Genomic DNA, 27,043 nt, shown 5'->3' on the forward strand with positions numbered 1-27,043 from the left:
AGTTCACAGAAACGCGGTGGGAACGCGGGCCCGTTCTTAAGCGTTTCGCTGGTTCAATGAAACCAGCACCAGCACTGGCACGAGCACCGGCACGAGCACTGGCACGAGCACCAGCACCTCGGCGGTGGGAAAGTAGCAGACCTGGACCTGGACCTGGACCTGGACCTGGCTGAGTTACTGAACATGGCTGGTCTCAGACTGTGTGGTTAAAAACAGATTCTTTAGCAGCTTTTGACTGTCTCCTTCTCCGTGGCTGCTGGTTTCTGCGTGCCATCAGAGGGTGATGGTGATGGTGATGGTGATGGTGATGGTGATGGTGATGGCGATGGTGATGATGATGATGATGATGATGATGATTTCAGGAAGAGGAAGTCGCTTTGATTCTAAACGTGTTTGTCAGGTGTGTGAGTTGAGGTGTGGCTCTGAGAGGTTCGGGTCTGAACCTATAGTTTTTGTCACAGAGGAAACAGCGGCTGGCTTTTATTTAAAGAAGTGGCAGGTGTCGAGATATCCAATCACAGCGCGCAGCCGAGCCCGACGGCGCCATGCGACAGAGCAACGCTTCCCTTTTTAACAAAGGTTCCACATGATTCTGCTCTGTTCTGTCAATTTTCAACACTTTCTCTGTTCTTCCTGTCATAAAAACCAGACGAGTGAGACCGAGACGGAGGCCACACACACACACACACACACACACACACAGAGCAGTTTAATGGGGTGCAGATAGTTCCAGCAGCCTGACCAGCGACACTAATAAGCTGCAGCGGGCAGCGTGTGTGTGTGTGTGTTTTTCACATATGTGTGTAATGAAAAGATACATTTTACTGTTACACACACAGATTGCATTGTGTTGTGTGTTAATTATTGACGCTGGGAGGTTTAATTGGTGTGTGTGTGTGTGTTGAATAATGCAGCAGCCGTAGTGCTTTTTACTGTCGCCTCACCGCAGAGACACACCGCTGCAGCTTATGTGTGTGCGCGCGTGTGTGTATGTGAGCATGAATATTCATGAGCTCTTGTGGTTAATTTGTCGGCTGTTTGTTAAAAACAGAAAGACACAAGATGTTCTTGCTTGCTTTTCAACAAAACCTCCCTCCCTCTGTGTGTCTGTGTGTGTGTGTTTGTGTGTCTGTGTTATAAGAGTGTGTGTTGGCTGTTAAATGCCAGCACAGGCACTGATCCACAGCCATTTGCCTTCTGTCCGCTCTGTTTACGGTGTGTGTGTGTGTCTGTGTGTGTGTGTGTGTATGTGTGTGTGTGTGTGTGTGTGTGTGTGTTGCCAGATGTGACAGCTAATATGTCGGCATTTGTGTTGACAGGAAACTAATTTGCTTCTTTCTCCAACAGGAGACAAAGATCGACTGTGTGCGAGTGGCCACTAAAGGTAAGAACCTGCATTTTACTTTGAAAGGTATTCAGTACATGTTTGAGCCTTTACATTTTATTTTGAAATTTTTCACCAACATTTATTTTAAAAAGTGAATATACCTTTTTCATTTTATTTCAACTACAAGGTGAACAGTGTAACTCTTATTTTGAAAGGGGTTGTGTACCTTTTTGTTTTGATAAAATGCACAAAAGTACATTTTATTTTGGAAGTCGCAGGATATATTTTAATTTTAAAGGCAGGACTGTATTTTTCTTTGTGAAAATTAGCAACAGTGTTGTTACTGTACAATGTACAATATTTTAGTAGTGCATTTTAATTTGAAAGGTCATAGAATATAACTTTGCATACATCTCAGTTAATAGTGTTTTAATTTGAAAGGTGGTAGAGTATATTTTAATTTGAAAGTATTTGTTTGTAATTTATAGTACTTACAACATGAGATGCCATTTCGATAAGATGTGGAAAAGTGTTCCCAAAGATTTATTTTGAAAGGTTGTCCATATCATTTTACTTTGAAAAATGTGTAGCTGTTGGAGCGTTAGGCGAATGGTTACAGAAGTATAATGGCTCGCAGATGGCCGCTCATCCCTGACACCTGTCCTCCAGTGAGAGGAGGAGCAAGGCCTGATGTCCTCTGCACACACACACACACACACACACACACACACACACACACACACACACACACACAAAACTCTGTGCTACACTAATATGAGGCTAAAGCCAGGCTAATGACTGGGCCTGTATGGGTGTCCAGAGAGCCGTTTAACAGCACAGCTAAACAAGCTAAAAACACTGTTATCTCCCCTGATGAACATTCAGGATCATCACCACACACACACACACACACACACACACACACACACACACACACACACACACACACACACACACACACACCCTCAGTAATCGACTGTTCTGGCTTTAATCAGCTTTTATTGGAGCCCAGTGCTGGTGGCTAACGACACCAGATGCTGATTGGCTCTGTCGGTCCCCAGGCACCTGTCAGTCACACTGCAGTGGCCAACCCTGTCTCCCAGGGGTAGAACCCCCACCCCCACCCACCCATCCATCCATCCTATTGCCTTTCAGAGTACCCACGATGCCTTGCAGCACTAACAGTGAGCAGAGCTGCTGTGAATGTAAAGGAGAGCCGAGTAAACGGCTGCTGAATGTTAACACACGCGCACACACACACTGAGGACATGGGAAATAGCAGGAAATAAAGGTGCAAAATCAAACATGGGATCGTCTGTGTGAGCGCGTGAAGCAGGTGTGACGCTTAAATCCACTGAGAATAAAGAACAGACCGAATTAAAGAATCTTCCTTCAAACGCTGCAGCTTCTTCCATCACTGCACACAACTTTATTACCAAATGTTGCACTCTCATTTATGAAATGTATGGAAGGAAACACTGTTTAACCATACACTTTAAACAGCATTCAGCATTACATTAAAATAAAGATGATGAGTATTATGAGTATTATCCTAAAAATAAATAACAGAAAACAGCTGGATTAAATATCTGAAAACTCACAGCGCAGACAAAGACAATTAAAAACCAAAGGGAAAACTCTGTTTCAAAGACTGTGATAATCATACATCAGGTTATATTTGTTTACCAGATGATTGTTAGACATTTTAAAATGTGCCTTTCCCTCTGAGTTCATGCTTGTGTCTCGAACACCTTCTGAATACAGTTGGGAATGAGATTTTTTTTAAATAATCAGTGTGCAGATCAGCTAAAGAGTAAAATGTAGTTTACTGAATAATCTGATAGATTTCTTTTGCAGTTTATAAACAAAATGAATGTTTGTTTCCCCAAACCTGCACACATATGTGGAACTGTATGGTTTAGTTTTATGAAATATTAACAGTTTTAGGCATGTATGTTTTTCCCTTGTTCATATGAGCCTTGCCACATCATTTATGATCATCTCTCGTGCACACTCTTTATTTGTTCTTTCCTTCATCATAACTTTGAGTTTATAATTTATAAAATTTGTTTTGCTATAATTCGGTGATAAGTTATTAAAGCTTGTTCTTTCCCCTGCATCCAGAAACTGTTCCCAGAGAAATATAAATCAGTATCATCAGCGTATAAAGTGACTTTTTTGTCTTTCAGACCTAATTTATATCTAATATAAACAGCTTAGGGCCCAGCAATGATGCTTCAGTAAATCAGAATCAATATTACTGATTTGTACATATTGATTAATGTATCACCGTGGTAACACTGTGAGTTTTCTGTCCCTCTCTCCTTTTTCTTAATGATCTGTGATCTATAGCAAACACTTGTTAAAACAATAAACACGTTTTTTCTAACTGATCACTGAACACACTCTAATTAGACTGCCAGAGGTGGCAAAAGTACTGACATTCTGTACTTAAGTAGAAGTACAAGTACTTATGTTAAAAAATACTTTAGTAAAAGTCGAAGTACTGGTTCAACTTCTCTACTTAAGTAAAAGTAAAAAAGTACAGGCTCTGAAATGTACTCAAAGTAAGAAAGTAAAAGTAGTTCTTTGGAGGACGTTTCTACCTGCTATTTTTGTGTAAAACTAACCGAACCTCGTTATATATTATTGTAATAATATAAAATAAAATTACATGAGAATGCAAACATTATTCCAATCTAAATTTTAATCCTAATGAATGCACTCAGCTTGAATTTGTTATGTAGGACACAAACTGTTAAAGGGAATTTAAACACAGCTCTATTCTCCATGTCCTGCATAGTAGAGGGTGACTGTGCCTTCACCTAAACACCAACATGAGGATACTCAGGGGTTACAGTGGGATTCAGAAGGTGGTGGAACCCTAAGATCAGCTGTAGTGGCTCTGCATGGGGAGAAGAATCACAACTTTCTATTGTAGCTGCAGTAAATGATGTTGGTGTGCAGGCTGTGATCAGCTGACCTGCTGCTGCTGCTCTGAGGTTTACTGCTCTGTGTGGATGAAGTGAACTCACAAAGATGTAACTCAGTATTTCACAGCTATCTGAGCTGATCTCCATCCCCTACACTGACAGCATACAGGCTGTAGAAATGTTGGATTCAGTGAATGAATCTCAGCATCAGCAGCTTTGATTCAAACTCATCTCTGCTGCACTGATGTAACCTGTAACTGTGACCATGAACACAAACACTGTGCACCAACACAGAGCTTTACTGTAAATACAGTACAACAAGCTAACCTATTTATTACACACTAAACTGCAGTATTTTCATAGAATCTTTGAACTACAAAAGTCAGCATACTTCAGTTTATTTTCCAGTCCTTACCTTTAAATCTAACCTCTTCTTCCTCTTCTGTCCTCTTTCTCCATCTCTGAGTGAACTTCTCTCTCTTTGCTCTCCCTGAAATACAGCAGCTCTTCTTTTAGCTAGCTGTGTAACAAACTGCACACACTTTGTGTGTTTGCTGATATTTGTTGAGCATTTAGAAACGTTGCATTTATCTGCCACACGTTACTCCCTTCATGCTCGCTCCTCTTCAGTAGCGCTAGCTAAGCTGTTTATGTGCCGCAGCGCAACTTACGGACTCGGTCCGGCCCGATTATAGCGCTATAAATGATACATTAATTATATGGGTTTGCATATTTAATCCCTTTGTACGAGATAAGCCCCGGTGATGGAGGATACGCCAGTACGATTGTCTCTTATGTGTTATTATTCCTCCGTTTAGGCTCAATTCGTTTGATGTTTGAAGGCGCACTGACCGGAAATGCAAACTTCTTCTGACGTGTTAAAAAGTAACGAGTCTGTTTGAAAATGTAAGAAGTAGAAAGTACAGATACTTGTGTAAAAATGTAGGGAGTAAAAGTAAAAAGTAGTCAGAAAAATAATACTTAAGTAAAGTACAGATACCTGAAAAATCTACTTAAGTACAGTAACGAAGTATTTGTACTTCGTTACTTCCCACCTCTGTAGACTGCGTGTGTGTGATGAATACATGGGTAGGAGAGGTTTTTGTTCTTTTCTCTGCTTCTGCTGCTTGATTGATTGATTACTAACGTCTGATCACTGATTGGCTGATTAACGAGCTTCTCTTCCAGGTGTGTGTTTAAGTGAGCAGCACTCTGCTCTCCTGTGTTTGGATCACAGTTCAGTTTAAATCAGTTTGGACTCAAGAAAAAAAAACTGGTCAGAACTGAGCTGATGTCACATGACAGGTCAATAATAATAATAATAAAGACATTTCTGACAGGGGTTGCTTCAGTGTTTATAAACAGGAAATCAATACTTATACATTATTAATAATTAGTTTTATTTCACATAATAAAGCAGTCTGAGTCAAACAAACTCTATTTAAACACCTGTCAACCCAGCCTCAGCAGTAAGTAGACTCACTCAGTGCAGTATTAACCCTTATTAAAGCCACTTAAAACATTTATTTTTTCATCATTTAATTTTAAAAAGTAAGCTTTCATATGTTCCATATTCACTACAAATAAATTTCCTGTGACTTACAGCTCATGAAATCCAGTTTCCCAGATTATTAGAGTTTATGACTATTCAAACAGTATCAATACTATGATTCTTTCAGTCTAATTTAGTACACACAACCGCAGTCACGAGGAAGACTGCTGACCAGATAGCTGTCCAGATGATGTTCATCAGCATCCTCCACGAGGAGGGTAAACCCCACTGCTGAAAAGGCTGACTGTTCTCAGAGTGCTTCATGGAAGCATGTTAATGCAAAGGTGAACAAGAAACAGATGACCACAGCTTGGAGAAAATTGTCAAGAAAAGTTGATTCAAGAACTTGGGAGATCTTGACAAGCAGTGAAGTGGGGGCGGATGTCAACAGCCTCCGCACACAGACATCTTCAGGAAAGCGGCTTCAGCTCCTGAACCGGAGGCATCATCTGAACATCTTACCCGGACTAAAGAAAAGAAGAGCTGGGCTGTGGCTCAGTGGTCCAAAGTCCCCCTTTCAGATGAAAGTTTGCATTTCATTTTTAAATGAAGGTCCTGGAGTCTGTAGGAAGAGTGAAGAGACTCAGAATCCAAGGTGTCTGAAGGTGTGACCAGTCTGTGATGGTTTGGGGTGCAGGTCATCTGCTGGTGTTGTTGGCATCAAGTCTGAAGTCAGTGCAGCATCTACCATGAGGTTTCTATCTGCTGAAGGCTTTACAGATCTCCTTTTCCAGTGGGATGTAGCCCCTGCCTACATCGCCAAAGTATCACCAGATGGTTTTCTGACCGGGTTGTTACCCATGCTCGATTGGCCAGCCAGCTCACCTGACCTGAACCTCAGAGAATCTGTGCAAGATGACAATTATCTGATCCAAAAATGCAGATGAGCTGAAAGCGGCTGTTGAAGCAGAGCCACGAGCTGAGCTCCTCCTCACCGCACTGAACTCATGGTGAAGGAACCCAAAGCGAGCACTGAGAGTACAGCAAAAGCAGCCTGAACAGCTTCATTTCATGTGTAATCAATGTACAGTGTGTAATTACACAATAAAATAAAACATTTACACTAGTGTATTCCAATAAAATTGGCACATGGCTGCTGAATCTGACCAAAAGCAAGTCCTTTTTTGAAATGAAGTTAACCACACCCATCGCTTTCAAATGATTTTAGAGCCAAAGCATTTCAGCATGTAGACATGAACAGTTTAGTTGAAAATAACTAATGACTAATGAACAGGGGCGGAGTAGACGCTGTAGGTGTTATAGTTACATTGTCTCATTTTTGGACAGAAAAGAGTTGAAGAAGCTCTGATGAAGCTGTGACATTATAAATTATAATTTGGACTTCCTCGCAGTCACAACTTTGTGTCTACTTCAGAAAGATAGTTCCAGTTATCTATGGCACATAAACAAAAACACGGGACACCCACTAAACTCTCCTGGGTGAAAGTCATGTGACTCCTGCGAAAACTGCCTCTACATCCACATCGCCCGAGCTGCTTTCCTGACAGGAATCAGGCAGGAAGAAGTTTTACCTTGGAGGTGAGACGGAGCGGCACGAGGACCGAAAGAAGACCCTGACCCAAGCTGCAAGTAAAAACAGCGCTAATCAATGCAACAACAGAAAGAATTAATATAAAAATTAATAATAATCAAGGCCACAGGTGAAATTTCTTTATAAAACTGATTAAATGATGTCCTTCAGGCAGAAACGCTCCTGGGTGGAAATAAGCAGGAGCAGGGAGTAAGAGATTTAGTGCTGTGAGACACAAACACTGACTGCTATGTTATTCCTGGTGAATGTTAACATTCCTTAAAGGAGAGCAGGGATGCTGCATGTTACTAATATTTCTGCTGCAGTACACACAGCTACAGCCTGTCTCTCTCTCTGTCGTCTGTCTGTCTCTCTGCATGCCTTCCTGGATGAATAGCTGCTATAATCGTCACCCAGCTCACCACGCCTTACATTCGCATCGCCCCGGCAGCAGGCGACAAGCAGCTAACAGGTCAGACCAATCACTCTGTACACACACACACACACACACACACACACACACACACACACACACACTCACTGGAACCTGGGTTTAATGGGTTTGTGGGTTATGAATAATTTCCAAGAAAAGCGCTGCTCCTGTGTGTGTGGAGCATCGTGGATGTTCAGATCAAACACCTGATCACAGAGAAGGAAATCACTCTGAGCAGGGTCGGAACTTTCTGATCCTCTGGGTTCTGATACTTCACACTCGGGCTTAACGTGGGGCTTTGTGGGCGTGAGCCAAATGTTTGCTTTGTGTTTCAAACATGACAAACAGGAAGCACTCGCTGAATCATGTGACAGACGTCCAGATACCCGATCAGAGTGAGCGGCCGGGCTCAAAAAACATTTGAACAAAGACTCGACGCGACTCTTTGATCTTCTGTTGTGCAGCTTGTTTCGGTGTTTAGAAATCACACATTGAGCAGCTGAGTCAGTAAGTATGGTGTTCATGATGTTACCAACAGGCGGGCAACAATGACACAACCTCTTTTCCTTGACCTCAATGACCTTTTTATCAAGGTCAAGGAACGCTGAGTGTTCCTGACTGCTCCTCAGTGATGCTGATTTTACTGAGACAGCACCAATGAACTGAGCTCCTTTTTGTCGTGACAGTGAAAATGCAGCTGTTAATGGAGTTGTGTTAGTGTGTTAGATTGACGCCTGAATGCTGCAGTATGCTTTTTATGTAACGTACACATTTCTGCATGTGACACAGTAACACAGTAACATTGTAACAGGGACAGCTCTGATCTGACCGTAAGCTCAGCTGCTCCTCAGAGCTCAGTCTGAGATGATGCAGCTCTCCTCAGGATAAATCCTGAGCTCCACCTGAGTCTCATCCTCAGGACCCTCTGATTCGTGTCAGCAGAAGTCTCCTCTGTCACACGTTGATCCTCCTTCAGCCTCCTCTCAGTGATCTGAGAGCCTCGATGTTTTCAGACAGAACTGTGAGTAAAGCTGAGCTCACCCTGGATTATTTTAGCTAGCAGGCCTTCATCGCTCTCTCCCTCAGCTCCCTCCCTCTGTGGGATTTTTGAGCCTCTAATTTGAGCGGCTCTTGGTCATTATTACTGAGGTGAACTGTCTGCATCTTTGTAAATCAGTTATTGCTCATTGTTAGCAGATCACCTGCTGTAAATCTGTCTCAATCTGATCAGATCATGGAGCTCCTGATCTTCAGAGAGCTGATGGAAATCTGCTCTTCATGCAGAAGCAGTGTGATTCCTGCAGCGTGAAGTTCAGTTGTGAGTTTAACAGTTTAACTCAACACCACCTGGATCTGATCCAGGTTCTGGATTTGCAGGCTACTTGATTTTAGCATGGGAAACTCCATTTACCACATACTTCTGAGCAGATGCATCATCCTCGTGTGTTGCAGTAAGAAGCATCTCACTATTATCTATGAACATGTAGCATTTGATGGGGATGTGACCCAGATACGCGAGTATATCACACACCTTCTGACTGCATCAGTTCCCCTGTTATCGCCCTCCCAGCACGTCACATTTTCTCTCATTATAAGAGATAAAGCTTTGATAAAACATAAAAATGACCCTAAAATCAAACTCCAGCTTTCTAAACCTTGGAAGATTACAGGACGTGTGACGGGCAACACTCAGATCAGCTATGGCGTCTGCCGGGGGCGGGGTTTGCTGCAGTGAATTATGGGATGACATTTTCTCAGAACCTGATCGATTGATGATCTTTTTTTTTTTTTTACTCAGTTTTCATTTGTTTTCTAGCCAAATGTGTCTTTTATGTTGAAAGTAATACTTTGTTATTGTTTGTGAGGAATAAAGAAGTAATTTGTTTGTTTTAGTCACATAAATCATCATTTGATCCAGAAAGAAGTATTTTATATATGCAAATGAAGCAGACCAAAATTCAGAGAACCGGGGGTTTGGTACCGTTACAGCGATCCTGCTAAAGGAGGTAATAAAGGAAGCATGAGGCTCCTTTCCTTAATATTTAGAGAACATCTCTTATTGAAGCTGCCGCAGAACCTTCCTCAGAAATAGAAAGGAGCCGAACAGGAAGACTTTACATTGTCTGTGTGTGTGTGTGTGTGTGTGTGTGTGTGTGTGTGTGTGTGTGTGTGTGTGTGTGGGTGTATGTGTGTGTGCATGGACTGAACAGGTGGGTCTCTCACACACAGATTCACAGCTCGCAGAAAATTACATTTAAATATTTACCAGCCTGAAGGTGGAAACTTTCCACCGACTGTTTGTACACACACACACGTTCATGTATGTGTGTGTCACCAGCAGGCCTCAAACACTAACAGCTGCTCGCCTCGTATCCACACACTGAAACACATTCACATTAATACAAACACACACACCTCCCACTCAGCGTGACTGGCTGAAGCCCCGAAGCAGAAAACAGCTTCACTTTCACATAAAAACAGCTTCTCCATGGCCTGCTGTGACACACACACACACACACACAACACAACACAGACACACACGCAGACACACACACAACACAACACAGATACGCACAGAGAGACAAATTCTGTCTTCAAAGCAGTGTTTTGATAGCCTTTAAACTGAAAACAGCAGCTCTCTGCCTCCAAGGAGGTGATGCTCTGTGTGTGTGTGTGTGTGTGTGTGTGTGTGTGTGTGTGTGTGTGTGTGTGTGTGTGTGTGTGTGTGTGTGTGATGAAACATAGATACAGGAGGGAGCTGATAGTCGGCTCGTCTGACCTTGAACAGATGAAATGAAAACAGAAAATAAAGAAGCTGCCAGAAACCAGTTCAGTAATCTGCAGCTGAACTGGTTTCACTGAGCACACACGTCCTCACTGCACACAGGTATATAGCTGAAACCTCTCAACACACACACACGTACAGACACACACACACTGTGTGACTGATAGCTGTTGTCAGGCTCTGATTGGAAAAGTGGAGTAAGTCTAAAATGACACATTACAGCGCTCGACGGTGACATCTTGTCCTGAACGTTTCTCATCTACCGAGTCACCTGGAAGGATATTACACCTGGACACACACACAGCAGGGTAATGGGTTTTTCATGGGACTGACATCCCATCACATTATACAGTCAGAGGAGAAGGACTCCCTCACACATCATCTTTCCCTCCTTCAGTGTGAGGGCTGTGGGTCTCACGCAGACCAGGTGAAACTCGGACCAGACCAGAACCAATCAAAGTGGTTCGATTGATTGGAACATTCATGATTGGTTCTGCTTTGCAAATCCTGCCTCGTTTAGCTCAGTGTGTTTGTTTCATCAGGAGTTGGTCAGAGCCTGTCCTCACACTCAGAGACTGGCATTAATAATTAATCTGTATGAGTCCTATTTTAATGTCTCATAGTAATAACTGTAATAATAATAATGCTAATGATAAACATCTTTTAACATGAAGTCTTTTGTCAGTAATCACATTTTAGCTGAGTTACTGTTCTGTCTGTTTGAGCTCACAGGGCCTGAAGCAGGTTATGATTTATTTGTATGGTTACAGTAGAACCAGGATTACAGGATAGGTGGTTTTAATGCTTAGGAATGGTGAGAGTGTAGCTTTTCATGCTACGTTTGGGCAGTTTATTGGTTAGTTAAAAGTGATAGTTTATGATAATGTTGATTTTTTCTGTTTGGTGACCCTACAGCGAATACTACAGTGAATTGATAGTAATGCGTGTACAGCTGAGTACTGTAGGCTGAGTTTGAGGCAGTGACAGCAGCTAATGGTCTAATACGTGACCAGACTGTGATTATTGGTGGTTAATGGCTTTCAGGCGCCGCAACCAGGAAACCAGAACCAGAGCAAGAGAAACAGTCGGACCACACGGTGAAGATCGCCGGCTCCATCGCGGGCATCCTGCTCTTCATCATCATCTTGCTGGGAGTCATCCTGCTGATGAAGAAACGGTAAGAAAAATCACAAAGACAGAAACACAATGAAAACTCCAGCTGGGCTTTAAGAATCATCATTCAGGTGGAAGATAAAGGATTTTTAAGTTGAACTTATTTCATCTTTTACTGTCTCATTTTTACATATTTACTGATTATTAGACCAAAGTACAGGATTTAAAGCCGTCGTTGTTCCAAATGTCTTCATTTTAACAGAAGATGATTTCATCTGATTCTGATGGGACAGTCCTCGGTCCTTACTCTGCCTTTGACCTGGTGGGAATCACCAGTTTATCATAATGGGACTAAAGGCTCACCGATCAGGTGTTTCTGAGCAGCTTGTGTGAAAGTTAAAGGAATCTGAGAGCTGATTTTTATTAGTGGCAGATATCAATAATTACTGTTTGATAATATCCATCCATCTAGCTATCTAACTAATACTAGTACTACTACTACATTTATTTATTCAGGGTGCTTTGGCAGTGAGTGAGTTTTAAAATGTGAATTCAGATCACTTCATTTCTACATGACATTTAAACCCAACTGCACAAGAAGTAACTGAAATCATTGTTACCATGGAAACAAATTAGAAACAATTAAAAGATAAAAACAAAAGACAATTAAATGCTTAAAGACTATTCAGAAAAAGGAATTACAAACAATAAAGACAGCTGTAAGTCAGACCTAAACAACAGGCTGATGAGGAGATGGTTTGTGACCCCCTGATCCAGAGGGGGGGGCTGGTCCAAAGGTGCACCTGAGACAGCCCAGTCAGCTGTAGGAGTCGGTCCGGAGCTACAGATGCTGCTGAAACAAGTCCGATGACCGCAGGGCTTTAAAATGAATCCCAGTCTGCTCCGGTTACCAGGGTAACAGTGCTAGGACAGGTGAAATATGTCTGCTGATGTCTCAGGAGTCCAGCATCAGCGCTTTGAGCCAGCAGGAGTTAGTTATTGTTGCCCAAAGAGACAGAAACAGATCTGAGGTCAGCCTAACACCATAGAGCTGAAGTTTTAGCTCAACTACATTTAAAGGAATTCACTGAGGTGTCAGTGTCAAGAGGTCAGAAGGAATATCAGCGTATCATCAGCATAGAGGGGAGGTCGCTCGCTTCCTTTTATTCACTACAAACAGGGCTGCAGCTGTGGAGTGTTACCTCTGTGGACTTTTCCTCAGTCATTTCACTGTAAAACCAGAGGTGGCTGTTCAAAGCTCAGCTCGCAGTGATGGCAGAGAAGATTCACAGCTTGAGACATGACTGAAGGTCCTTCTACTCTATTTCTTATGCAGCTGTAATTTCCTGTTCAGTCTTACGGTCTCAGAAGCCTGTCCTACCTCAGTCAATATTTCACTACTGGATGTCTTTAATAAGTCAGATCTCCTTGTTTTTGTGTTATTTTTGACCAGTCTTTTTTTTTGTTTCTACTAAGAAATATTATAAAACCAAACCTTTACTGTCACCTAGTAATCCGGGACTTTCATTTTCTCTTTAATCTGACTCTTTTCTGAGAACTCAGCAGCTAGGCTGAAAACTAGCCAGCGTTCACATAGCACTCCTTCTTGTTTCCCTTCACCAGCTTCCAGTGAAATTCAGAATCCATTTTAAAATGTCATTAATCCCATATAAATCCTTAGACGGCTCCTGTATGTGCAGGAGCTCTGCGGGGACCTTATTCCAGCAGTCAGTCTTTCCGATCTTCTGATCAGGCTCTTTTATTTCTACACTCTTATTTTAAATCCAGAGGCGACCACCCTTTGAGGTTAAAGCTCCTACACTTTGGAAGTGCTCCTCATCTGCATGTATCTTTAACTCTGCAGCAGTTTGTTTCAGAAGTAAAGTTTTCCTTGTTTTGATCCCCTGATTGTTTCAGGTGCATTGATCACTGAGGACCGGATTCACTCGACTCAGATTTACAGGCCGTAGACGGCAGCATCTGCGCAGCAGCGTCTGCGCAGCAGGGTCTGCAGCACCAAGAGCTTTAATGAAAAGAAATAATGGCGATGTGCGAATATCTGATTAAAAGTTTGATTTCTAGGAAGTCAGAGAAGAGGATTCTGATTCTGTATGTCGAGTGTAGCCGGACATCAAAGACACCATCATGTCTACATGCTCGCAGTGACACTGAGGAAGATGAGGATGAATAATGGAGCAGATTGCAGCAGTAATCACCATTAAACTGTATCTAGACCCACTTTATTCTCCAACATCAAACACACAAGCCCAGCTGGGACACACTAATATATACACAGCATACACACATCATTTATCCTCCACACACACTTAAAAACAGACAGAAAAGCTTCTGTGTTTGGAGAACGTTGAAGATAAGAGAGAAATTTAGATGAAAGAGCGTTTTATTCTTTTTTTCCAGAGTCGCCTCGAGCTGAATGGCTTCAGGCAACACACACACACGCACGCACACACACACACACACACTGTTCTCTAAAGAGTGTGTGTGTGATGTGCTGAGCTTGAGTCGCACTCATCTGTTGGGTTGATCGAGCTCTGATCTCCCTCACAGATATTAGAGAGAGAGAAAACGAGACAGGTCTCTAATGAGGTTTTTAATGTTGACGGGGTGCGTTTGATTTCCACTCTGTGACCAAACGGTCAGACTCATTACAGCAGGCATGAAAACAGGAAGCTGGATGTTAAAACACTAATGCAGGCTGCAGGCTGATAAGACTCCACCACTCAGGATGTGAAATACAGCTTCCCGGGCACGATCACTTTCCCTTTGTCTGCTGTCATCAGGCTTCATTTGGAAGACACAAACTGTCCCGCGGAAAGAAGCTGAATTATCTGTTTGCAGCTCCCATCTGCAGCGTAGCCAATAATGTGCAGATAAGCATCAGGGAAAGCTGTGATTGTGAAGAAAAGCTTCTGCACTTATCAGGAGCTGCTTTATTCCCAAACATCAGAACCCTCAGTGTGTACCAAGCCAAAGGCACAAGGACCTGTGAACCTCCAGGAGCTGACAGCGACTCAAAGAGCAGAGACAGAGCTGATGGAATTAGTGAGTTTCTATCAACAGCAAATAAAACTCAGAAGAACCAAGGACGCTCTTCCAAGGTTAATATCCTATCTCCCAGTTTTAAAGAAAGTAGAATATAACAGTTTCTTCCTTTGGACATACTCCAACTCGGTGGCAGCTTTCGTGACGTTCAGCCTTGTAGTTTTTCTTTAATTTCTGGCAGTGCACTGAAAACCAGCTCCAGCTCTCTGTTTTAACCCTGAGTGAGACCTGACAGATGATCATGATATTCAAAAAGTGGACATTACAGCCTTGGACTTCACATTTTGAAGCCTTATTGTGATTATTGTATGTTCCCATTCAGCAACACTGGAGCTCCGCCTTCTTCAATGGCCTGTTATTCCAATGAAGCACAGCAGCCATATTATTGGTCAGATAATTGCATTAAAAATGCTCCAAAAGGCTCCAACAGCACAAACACGGTCCAGAGGTCCAGTTCAGGGTCTATGGGGACTGACTCACTGCTGGAGCCTCTGCTGGACTCCCGAGGACCTGAAGACATCGGCTCTTGTTTTTTAGATCTGGAGGTTGATGACTGAGTATCAAAAATGAACAATGTAAAAAAAAAATGCCCTTTAAGAGTTTTTGATCCATTTTTTGCTTAATGACAATTAAATAATCACTTTATATGAAACATGTATGAGATGTGTAGAGGAAAAGGCACAGACTAAGCAACACTGATTACTTTAATCACTGAAAATGTAAAGGACCAAGAATAGAACCCTGAGGAACCCCATGAGCGTTTGCTCGCAGTATCAACTAGATGGCCGTGTTGCTGCCTGCTGGAAAATACTGACACACATAATTCTCTAAAGTGTTCAAAGATTTCCAAACATGCACACAAATACTGCTAAATGCATGCAGACGCAGAGAAAGCTCACTGAGAACTTCAGACATTTCCTGACAGTTATTTAAAAGTCAGCTTTGATCTGTTGGAAGAATAATCTCCGTTTGAGCTCCATTCTGATGATTTTTGGTTTTTGTCAGGCATAAACACACTGCTGCTCTCCTGTTAGAACTATGGAGGACTGAGAATAGAACCCTGAGGAACCCCACAAGTCTTTCAATAAGCTGACGGAAGAAGCAGGCAGCTGATTGGTGGCTTTATGTTGAAACACAAGCGTCTGTTTCTTTCATTTTTGGTATTTTGGCCACCTGGAGGATTGAAAGTGTTGATCCATCTTCATGATTAAGTTTCTCAGATTTTTGCTGCAAAGTGAATACAGGCAGCAGTTCAGCGTAGCGTGTCTGCAGATGCGTGTATAGATGTGTATTTACAGAGACACAAGCTGCCACTCTGTCCTTTTTTAACACATTCATCTTAACCAATCAGATGTGACCCCTCCCCTTTACACTTACACTTACCAGCCAATCACCGCTCTCCACTCCTCCGCCTTCACAGAGAATAATTTGACTCATCTGTTCTGTTGATTTCTCTCCGAGACATTAATCTGTTGTTTTCCTTTTTCTGTTTTTCTTTTTCTTTCCCTCCATCTCATCACTCCCTCTGCTCCGCCCCCCCACCACTCAGACGAAGAAATTATCACTCCTACACTTACTACCTGTAAGTAACCTGTTTGACCTCTGACGCCTCACCTCTAACCTTCACCCTAACAGCAAACCAATGACAATGTCCTGCCTGTATTCCTGATTACCCTGAACCTCTGACCTCTGACCCTTAATGTTTGATATTTAATCCCTGATAATCTGTCTTCCTCTGGTCACCTGTGAGCAGCCCTTCTATTCTCAGACAGTAACCTTAAGGTTAAATATTAATATGATTTACCCCAGAATCATGGCCTTCACTTAGCTTTACCCTTTAACCTTTGACCCCTATCCCAGACACTAAGGTTGAGGAGCATGTCTCCACCCCTTGCTCGATCTTTTGTCCTTGGTCTTACTCTTCAGCTTGACCTTTGATCCTGAACACCTGACCTTAAACTTTAGGTGTGAGGTTACAGGTTAAGGTTTACTTGCCCCTTTGATCTTTACCCTCTGCTACATACTGCACTCTGACCTCTGACCTTAGCCCTGTGTGTTGTAACATGATGGATTTGGTGACTGGCACGTTGGTGGAGGCGTTTGGTGGTTACTGGTGTGAAAACAACAACCCTGAGGGAACTGTTCCAGAATCAGTGCAGCTGTTGGATCGTATAAAAAGCCGGGAGCTGAAAGCAGAGCGAGAAATAGGACTCTGAGGGTTAGCATGCTAACACACATGATGTGGACTGAAGATGCAGAGGGCTGTGAGGAGAACCCTGAGGAACCCCACACATGGTGAAGAGGGTGGATCGTATTTCTGTGGGATCAACTCCTTCTAATCAGCGTTGAAGCTTCACTTCTCCTTCCATGAGGATACTTACATCATCAGTTTGGTACTGGGCAGTGTCCCAGTGTTATTATAAAACCTCTCCTCCTCCTACTGTGAAAGGGAAGCTCTTATGAATACACATCGAGTAAGGTGCTAACGTACCTGTTCACACTCACAGAGGTAAGCATCCCTCTGATCGTTGTTTGCTTACCTCGGCTCTCTTTGACTTCTGTTTCCATCTCTGGATTCATCTGAATAAGCTTTATTGTCACTGTACGCTCACAGAAACAGCACCAAATAGAAGACATAGATAACAGCTCAAATGGTGAAATGTGGAATAGAGAAACGTGTCCTTGGACTTGTTGTTTGACTTCAGGAGCTTTCTTCTCCTGAGCTTCTTTAGCTCGTCTCTGTCTGGGTGTGAAAGCGGTGTTACTGTGCTCCAGCTCGCTCAGCCCTCCTTTCAATCAGCCACGCTGGTTTAGTTGAATTTCTGCAGCAGTTTCCTGACTGTTTGACTCGGCTTCTGTTTGCTGTTTGAAAGCCTGATGAGAGAAAGGAGGAGTATAAATAGTGATATTCAGCTTTTTGATCCGTGAGCGCAGAGATGGAGGAGAGAAACCTGCTTTTCCCTCCAGGTTAGAACTGAAGGATCTCGAACCGACGCCTCCTCAGGGAAACAGGAAGTACTCACTCCTCCTCAGGTCACTGTGTCTGTGTGTGTCTGCGTAGCTCTGCACACACACACACCACACTGCTGCCTGCAGTCATGTGTGAGAAAAGAACAGATTAATATGAAATGAGTGAAGTCACAGCAGAAAGCTGATCTTTATTAATCAGGTTTATTGGAGGTGGAAATGGGAGATTTCATGTGTGGAGCTTTTTGTGACTCAGAACAACAAACTGAGAACAGAAACAGATTCTATTTGCAGTAAAAACTGCAATCTGTTTCTGATGGCAGCTCATAGAAAATATCAGCAAATAAAATGACTCTCACTGATGTGTCTGCTGTAACGGTTCAGGCAGATTTCTCTGCTTCCTGCACAAAAAGGGAATAAATAACAGAAATAATGCATCAGTGTGAGGCCGTGTAAACACTCCATTCAGGCTCAAAGAACAAAAGGCAAAGTTTTAATCAGCAGCAATGTCCAAAAATACGAAATCAGAAAAAGGAACCAAGTAATGACCACGAGAACATCAGGGGCTTAGACAGGTGAGAACAAGGCTCACACAGGTGAGAACTGTCAGACAGGAAGTAAACACAGGTCACAGAAGAACAGGTGAGCAGGAAGAGTGAGGGAGATAAAAGTGTTACAGAGAATAAGACTCGAGATATGAACCAAGACACGGCTGAAAACTGAAACTCAGCGCTGGAATAATGAGGATCCGAGTCACAGCGTGCTGGGAAGAACTGAGCAGTCATCAGCACGAGCCCAGGAGCTCCGAGCAGCTCCAAACTCTGGGCCCACACCAGGTTAAACGCCCAACTTTGGACACAAAGACCGAAGCTAAACAGCAGCTGTGTTTGGAGGGTTAGCTGACCAATGACGAGGAGCTACCTCAGAGACTCCGCCTACACCAACGAGCCAAGCTTAGCACGTTTTTATCACAGAAAATGACTAAAGGCAATCACTGTGGCCAAAAATCCATGGATCAGTACAGAGAAGCCTGTTTCCATCAGTGTTTCAGCCCACCCCAGTTTAACCAGTTTAACCAGTTTAACCAGTTCAGTAAGTGGCAGCAGGTGTGTGGGATTCAGCACATCATCAAAGCCTGAAAACTTCAATCAGCTGCAGCACAAAAGTATGTGGACGGCACTGAGTCCATTTTATGGTGTGTGTTTGTGTGTGTGTGTGTGTGTGTGTGTGTGTGTGTGTGTGTGTGTGTGTGTGTGTGAGAGTGAGTGAGCAGTGAAGCAGGGTTAATAGAATTAGCCAGCTGTAATAAACCTGTCTGATCAAATGATCGTTACAAGGAGACACACACTCACACACACACACACACACACACTCACACACACACACACACACACACACACACACACACACACACACACACTCACACACACATACACACACACACACACACACTGTAACATCCATTACCGCTAACAGCATTGTCCTGTCGCTCATTAGATTAGCATAGATTAGCCTTGACATGCAGCTTGTGTGTGTTCATGTTAAGTGTTGCTAAATCAATCAACCACTGACTCCTCGCTGATGATGTCATGACACACACACACAGACACACACACACACACACAGATCCAGGCTGGGCTGAAAGCACATATCAAACACATAAAAGCTGTTTGTCTTTGGAAGAGAAGTTACCTCCTGCTCTCTCTGTCTCGATTCACTCGTCTCAATAGCTGGAGGTGTGTTTGTGTTTGGTGGGGGTCACAGGTACGGGGGGAGGACCTTTAATTGGCTCTGCAGCAAAGCAAAAGCTGCACAAACACAGAAACCCGTGAACTGTGGCGAGGAGTCCGGCTGATGTCTCTGTCAGGTTATCAGCTGTTTCCAGGCTGATTATATTTTGTTGTGTTAGCTGACCTCCATCACTGAAGCAGAAACCCTGCAGTTTCTCTGCAGTCCAGCAGAGGCGCCACAGTGAGTCAGTCCTCATAGACTCCCATGTTAAACCTTCTGCTTTGGTCTCTGGAGCTAATTTGCCCCTTCATAACAGCTAAATGGGGGGGGGGTCTATAGCTCACCTGTTTGCATTATTAGGGGCGTGGCCTCTCTGACTGACAGGTGGAAGGTGACACAGGCGGCTGTAGCTGCTAGCTGTCTGCTAGCTTCACCTCAGCTAACTGAGTCCCTGAACTGGACCTCTGGACCGCGTTGGTGCTGTTGGAGCCTTTTAATGTAATTATCTGACCAATGATACGGCTGCTGTGCTGAACTCCAGGTTTGGTCTCAGTTTGGGAGGGGTCTCTGAGGACAGGTGTCATAGACACTGACCATCCATGAAGGCTGAGCTTTTGGCCTCTAAATCACTAACAGTGATTCTTCAAAGTGTGACTAACCAACGGGTGATGCCACAGGGATTCGAACTCCGTGATTGGTTTGATTTAAATGGAGGCTTCAGAGTGGGTGTTCAGAGAGCAGATGGTGGTGGTTACCGTGGCTCCGCCCACCCTTCACATGGAGTCCATGAGATTCTCAGCTCGTGTGCTCAGTGGATGTGTTGCTGTGGAGACCTGGAGTTGGATGGTCCAGGCTGAGTTCTCCACCACAGCTTAAAGGTGGTCCATTAATCGAGCTCTCCTTCAGCTCCTTCATGCCGCCTGGTCTAAAGCCGGCAGTGAGACGGCCGCTGGACCGTCAGCCGGTCAAAATGATTCAAATGTGACTCTGAACCCTTTCAGACGTGTTGGTATGATGATTTACAGCGAAATCAGCCGTTTGTGTGTTCAGGTCTGAATCAGGGAAGAAACGCTGCAGGTTTCTACTGTCTGACTGAACCACAGAAGAAGAAGAGAAAGGAGACATGAGGGGGAGGAGGGCAGCACCTCGCCTCAGGGCGCTTTCACTGTCCTCCATCTTAACCTCGACACACACGGCAGCGCTCACTGATGTCTTCCTCTCCAGTTTAAAAGCCTGCTTTTATTTTTATTTTTATATTCCAGTGTTTCTCAGGTCAGGGTTAAACTTTTCACCGAGTGCGTGCGTGTGTGTGTGTGTGTGTGTGTGTGTGTGTGTGTGTGTGTGTGTGTGTGTGTGTGTGTGTGTGTGTGTGTGTGTGCTTGTGTGCAATCGGACAAATGGATTTTCTTTATTCCGACTCTCAGAATAGAAAGAGAGAAAATACAGACGATGGACGGTTTAGTGGTTAAAGATGCTTTTTCCTCTGCAGTGGTTACACAACACAGACATGAAGACAACAAAGTGAAGCACGAGGCATCTCCTCTCATTTAATTTCCCCCAACAAAACTCTCCTCGCTATAACAGGAAATAAAGAAACAAATAAATAGCTGATGGGCCCATTTTCTGCTTTTGTTCAAGCTTTTACATTACATTACATTTTACATACTGTCAAAAATGAACTGATTTAATCAGTGAAAGGAGCGATCCTCTGAACCCCGAGTGAGAGGAGTAAAGATGGAGGTGGGGGCCGCAGCAGCAGGAAGTCAGAGACACTTTAATGACTCATAAATTTAAAAAGCAGAACTAATTCAGAAATTTACAACCGCTGTAAGAGCAGAGTGTCCGGCTTAGTTACGGACACTCTGCTCTTACGGCTAACCCTCCATTCCACCTTAAAAGACAACATCAGAAAGTCTCACTCATTCCACTTTAACTGAGAAGCATCTGCTCATACCGTCTTAATAGAGAAAAATCTTACCACCTTACTGCTCATATTGCAGTAATTAAATGTCACCTCATTCCACCTTAACATTAACCACCTTAAGAGAAACCAAAACAAACACTTTAATTTGAATATGACCACCTTAAAACTGATTAAAAAGCAGTAGAAGAAGAAGTGTGTCCTCCATGAAGAAGATGGCGCCCAGCAGCGCCACCATCAGGTCGCCGCTTTCCCACGCCGCGTGCCGGGCTCTGATGTCTGAGATGATGTGTTAATAAAGTTTAAAACAGACAGAACAGGAAGTGACTGCGCAAAGGTCGCAGCAAACTTCTTCTGTGGTGTTCTTTCTGCTCACTCCAGGCTTGAGTGAAGAAAACTTGACGTCTGGTTGTTTTTGTCTCTGCAGGAAGTTGGCGAAGAAAAGGAAGGAAACTCTGAGCTCCAGACAGGAAATGACTCTGATGGTGAACAGCTCCCAGCACACGACCATGGTGGACACGCACGCGCACACGCACACGCTGAACGGACGCAGTGAGTACACGATGACACGAACGCGCTTCCTCTTCCTCAGTGATGACGCTCCCATTAGAACCGGGCACGCTCAGTAACCCCCCCTCGCTTCTACCATCACCCGTTGGTGAGGTCTCGGTCCCACAGGCCTACAGACCCAATGGTGACCCCGGCAACCCTTGGTTGCTAGGGGGAAATGTGTATCCTGACCAGTGACTGGCTGCTGGCAGGCTCCGCCCCACAAACTTCCTCCTGACTGAGTCAGAGGCCATCAGATCGCCGCGGTCGCCCGCAGTTTGCACGGAAAATGGCGACTTGTCTGCAAGCACTCGCAGAGCGACTTCAGTGGAGACCGTTTGCTGTTTCTGTCCAAAGTTAGATTCACTCGAAGCAGCTTAACATTTTAATAACAGCTTAATAACATCTTAACCATATTCCAGATTAACCCTCTGGGATCGTGTCCCGATGACGTCATTGATTTCAGGTGCCATCGCAGCAGGACGCCGCCTCGCTGAGTCTCCGTTTTAAATTTAAAAGCTTTTCCAGTTTTTAAATTGTGTTGACAGAACAAGTACAACCAGAATTATGATCAATAATTTGTCCTCACATTTGATCCCTGGCAGGAAGGAATGGAAAAAAAACAGGACCATCACATCCCCTTTCCTATTGGTGGAAAAATGCACCAAATCAACCAATCAGAAAAAAGCCTGTTGCTGTGACACGTCAGCGCGTCCGCCATATTGGAGGAAGCAAAGCTGCGCTGTGAACTAATACAAGTGAATGAGTGAACTTCATAAAGCGCCTTTCTGCAAAGTTATTTAAGTTAATGTGTTGATTCACACATTCAAATATGCACTAATATACACTGGGAAACTGTTAGGCACAAAAAATGATTCTGTTTTCAAAATGTTAGAATGACCAAACAATTCGTCAGTCTTACCTGTGAAAGGTGATCCCATGTGATCCTGTTTGACTGTAAAATGGTTCGAACAGCTCCGTACAGCAGCAGAGTGCAGCACCTCTCTCATGTTATGTTGGCCGCTTTTGCCTCCTCCAATATGGCGGCGACGTTGACGTAGGAGTCAGCGCTCAAAGCGGCGTTTATGTATATATGTCTATGACGTGTGGCGGTTGGTTGCTGAGGAACAGGTGAGTGGGCAGTGATGGCGCCCTCTGCCTGTGGAGCACGGGAACTTTTAGTTTTGTATTTTAGTTTGTTAAACATCTTTGTGGTTTTCACAATAAAAAATAACTTTTTTCTACTCGGATTTTATGATTTTGTGTGATTTTAGGTCCAATGTGTTAATATGGTATTTCAAAACAAAAGGATAACTGTACAGCCAGGTGTGGCACATGCTGATAACCAACAGGGCGAGGAAAACAGTTTTCATGTCAAATATAATAACAGCCCAGACTCTGGAGGGTTCCAGATGACACCAGTGAGGTGACTGTGGTGTGATCGGTGCAGCGTCTGACTTCACTCAGTTAAATCCTGCGTCCCTGCACGAGGACCAGCTGTGGAGCAGACTCACACTGAGGCGCTGTGCGAGATCAGAACCGAAGCAGGTGGCGTGTGCGTGTCGTTCCCGCTGTGAGCTGAAGGAGCTGATGTGAGTGGCTGCAGGTGCTGTGAGTGGATGTTTCATCACGGAGTGACGGGCCGTCACAGAGGACGAGGAGGCGACCTTCCCCCGGGCTCCTCTGCTCGCCGTCTCTGTCTTCACGCTGCTTTCCTCTTTTATTGTGGACCACGTCGTGCAGCTCTGCGTGCTTTTCAGGAAGAGATTATTCAAAGTGAAGGATTTCTAACCTCCGTTTCTAAGCAGAGACGACATCAAACACCCTCACAGTCCTCTCACTGCAATCTCTGAAATCTATAACTGTAGGTTTGCAGGGCCAATTTAAACCTTTAAAATTCACTTTAATGTGCAAATGTTTCAATTTATGGAAAACTGCAGCTAACATTAAGTGCTCAGACATTCTGCATCCCTTTAATACCCCCCCGCTCAGTGCTCGGTGTGGTGTGAAGGTCTGACATCAGCAGACTCTCGTTGGTCACCTGATTAAACGTGTCACCTGTTTATGAAGTCCTCATCACACGTCTGAGTTTACGGATGGTTTTTCTGAACCATGAGCATCTCAGGTGTGTCTCAGGTGTGTGATTGAGACCATGAAGGTCAGTGAGACTTCATGTTTAGCTCAGACTCTGGAAGAGCTGCTCATACGTTTGCTGGTTTTCAGGCTTCCTGAGTAAAAAGCTCTCCTCGTTTCTCTGCGCCTCCTCTAACATGATCCAGGTTATCCACGTGAAACTGGAATAAATAAACATGAAAAAGAAAACTCAGTCTTCAGTCATGGTCTTTATAATTTGGTCCAGTCTTTCAGCCCACAGAGGTTATTGTAGTAACCTCGTGCTGAGCTCCTGCTAACGAGCTTCACAGAGACACAAAGAACGGATGAGGCGTCACTTTGACTCTGCTGATGAAGCTGCAGGCAGGGCGGCAGCTTCATCAGCTCAGGAAAGAAGCAGGAAACATTAAGACTGTGTTTGTGCTTTCTCTGTGCAGCTGTTTCATCTCCATCCTCCTTCACCCTGAAGACAAACACCATCACCACTTCCGTACCCAACTCCTACTACCCAGGTAACAACACTCAGACACCACCTGTCCACATAAACCTGTCGCTCAGTCAGAGCTCGCACCTCACTGGCCCGATGCCGAATTCTGAATGAAGGAGTCATTCCCTGCAGATAAACCTAAAAGAAGGAAATAGATGTTTTCGTGTGGAAAAAGAGGCAGATTGTCTCAGATGGAGTGCTGAGCGGTAGCAGTGACTGTATGAAGATCAGCAGCAGAGTTGGTATTTTGGTTCTTTTATGTGCAGCAGTGTAAAGATGAAGTCACGGGGAAGCTCAGGTCTCCATGCTTCAGACTTAATGACCTGAGGATGTTCAGACGCTCTGAAGAAGCCGCAGACAACAGGAACAAAACGAATTCCAAGATCAGCAAAAGCTTTAACATTTTTATGGAAGGAATGTCTCAACTCAGAGACGCATTTCTTCCACCATCAGGTGACACGAACCTCCACCTGCTGGTTCCTCTCCTTCCACCTGAGCACCAGAGTGCCACACAGATGCTCAGAGGCAGTTTGACAGAGATCAAGCTTTGCATGTTGATATTAGCCTTAATATTAGCCTTCACCCGACATCCAACCAGCGTTCACCCAACATTTCACTGCCATTCAAATGATTTTTATCTGACATTTATCCAACAGTCAGCAAACATAATGCCAACATTCATCAACATCAAGCCAACAGCACTAACATTTAAATTTAAAATAGTGGATTACAGAGTGGTGGGGAATAAATGTCATTACAGTAGATGACTTTCTGAGATCAGTGCTGTTTAGATCAAACTGAAGTTCTTGTATTCGGCCCCACAAATCTTAGAAACACGATTTTGAACCAGATACTTCCTCTGGATGGCATTACTTTGGCCTCCAGTAACACTGTGAGAAATCTTGGAGTCATTTTTGACCAGGATATGTCCTTCCATGCACATATTAAGGGAACTAGAAGGGACTAGAAAGAGAGAGCAGATTTCTCCCATATTGGCTTCTCTTCATTGGCTCCCTGTTAAATCAAGAATAGAATTTAAAATCCTTCTCCTCACATACAAGGTCTTGAATAATCAGGCCCCATCTTATCTTAACAAACTTATAGTACCATATCACCCCACTGTTTCTTTTCATTCACCTCTTTTTACTCTGTTTGTACTCCACTCTGCATTTAATAATTAGTTATTAATCTCTGTCTCTCTTCCACAGCATGTCTTTTCTCTCCCCTCAGCCCCATCTCAGCATATAACCCCCCCTCCCTGAGCCTGGTTCTGATGGAGGTTTCTTCCTGTTAAAAGGGAGTTTTTCCTTCCCACTGTCACCAAGTGCTGCTCATAGTAGTGATGGGAAAAGAGCCGGCTCTTTCTGCTCCCAAATGGCTTCTCAGAGTTTAATTTTAAAAAGTGTAAAATGAATTACTAATGTAAAAAAAATACATTATATCAAATGTTTCTTTATATACTCAACATATAATAGAGTGCTCCAAATACAAATTATAAAACAAAAGATTGGCACTTTCTCCTGCCTGATGACCTGCCCTGTTTTGTTCTTCTAATTGCACTGATGGATGAACAGTTCATATATGGCTGTGCAGGTTCTTTGTGGAGCCTGCTTGATATTAAATTTTAAATTTGCAGTCTGTACTCTGTGTATCACATTAATCCTTTAACGCCAGCTGATTAAGACGTAGCGTATCACCACTGAGTCAGCTAATCAGAGGAACTTTGATCAGCTGGCTTTTTACCAGCAGTTTGTCCTTTCAAAAAAAATTCAAACGGTTCCCAAAAGCTCAGAAATTCACAGCATATAGGGGTATTGTGGTATTTGTTGCCAGAAGTCCACAAATGGCGGCACTTTTGAAGTACGCTGTCTCGTTCAACATGTTCGGAGGTATAAGTTTAAAATGTGTCCAGTCTTTACGACGTTTTCCATCACGCATTTCCTCACTTCCTCTGGCTCTTTCCTGTCTCCGAGCCAATTTTGCTGGAGCCCCTCCCTCTCTGGAGTTTGTTTTCTTCCTGCATAGTGTGTCCTTGTCCCCTCCCCTCCCGCTCAGAGTAGACGATCATATGCTACCACTCATCTTAACCAATCAGAAAAAAAAAATAATGAAACAGATGAAAAGAAAACAGAAACAGCTCACTATCAGGAGCCGGATCGTTCGCGACCGACCCATCACTTGCTCATAGGGGGTCATTTTGACTGTTGGGTTTTCTCTGTATTCTTGTAGGGTCTTTATCTACAGTATAAAGCACCTTGAGGTGACTGTTTGTTGTGATTTAATGCTATATAAATAAAATTGAAATATTCACTCGATGTTTGGCTAAGATCCATTCAGCATTCCCACGCACTCTCCTGACATTTAGCCGCTATTCACATCATTTTTAACTGACATTCATCCAACAGTCAGCCAACATAAAGCCTTTATTCAGCTAACATCTGGCCAAGTTTTACTCAACGTCCAGCCAGCATTCATCCAAACCCCATCAATATTAACCATTTAGCCAGCATTAACCATACTCTCAACTAACATTCAGCCA

General features: G+C 43.6%; 1 protein-coding gene across 3 annotated transcripts in view; it reads left to right on the forward strand.

The window, feature by feature from the left end:
- The window catches only part of LOC115799113 (receptor-type tyrosine-protein phosphatase mu-like), a 144,230-nt gene that overhangs the window by 81,088 nt on the left and 36,099 nt on the right, over positions 1-27,043 (forward strand). The window contains exons 17-22 of one of the 3 annotated variants that reach the window (XM_030756088.1): positions 1,348-1,384; positions 7,741-7,815; positions 11,606-11,738; positions 16,287-16,319; positions 21,784-21,908; positions 24,455-24,529. In XM_030756088.1, coding sequence (XP_030611948.1) covers positions 1,348-1,384; positions 7,741-7,815; positions 11,606-11,738; positions 16,287-16,319; positions 21,784-21,908; positions 24,455-24,529 — 478 coding nt within the window. The remainder of the gene's footprint in view (positions 1-1,347; positions 1,385-7,740; positions 7,816-11,605; positions 11,739-16,286; positions 16,320-21,783; positions 21,909-24,454; positions 24,530-27,043) is intronic. The other 2 variants (XM_030756089.1, XM_030756090.1) reach the window with 2 other exon arrangements.

The sequence above is a fragment of the Archocentrus centrarchus genome, chromosome 20 (genome assembly GCF_007364275.1).
Source record: "Archocentrus centrarchus isolate MPI-CPG fArcCen1 chromosome 20, fArcCen1, whole genome shotgun sequence".
In the NCBI taxonomy this organism is placed as follows: domain Eukaryota; kingdom Metazoa; phylum Chordata; class Actinopteri; order Cichliformes; family Cichlidae; genus Archocentrus; species Archocentrus centrarchus.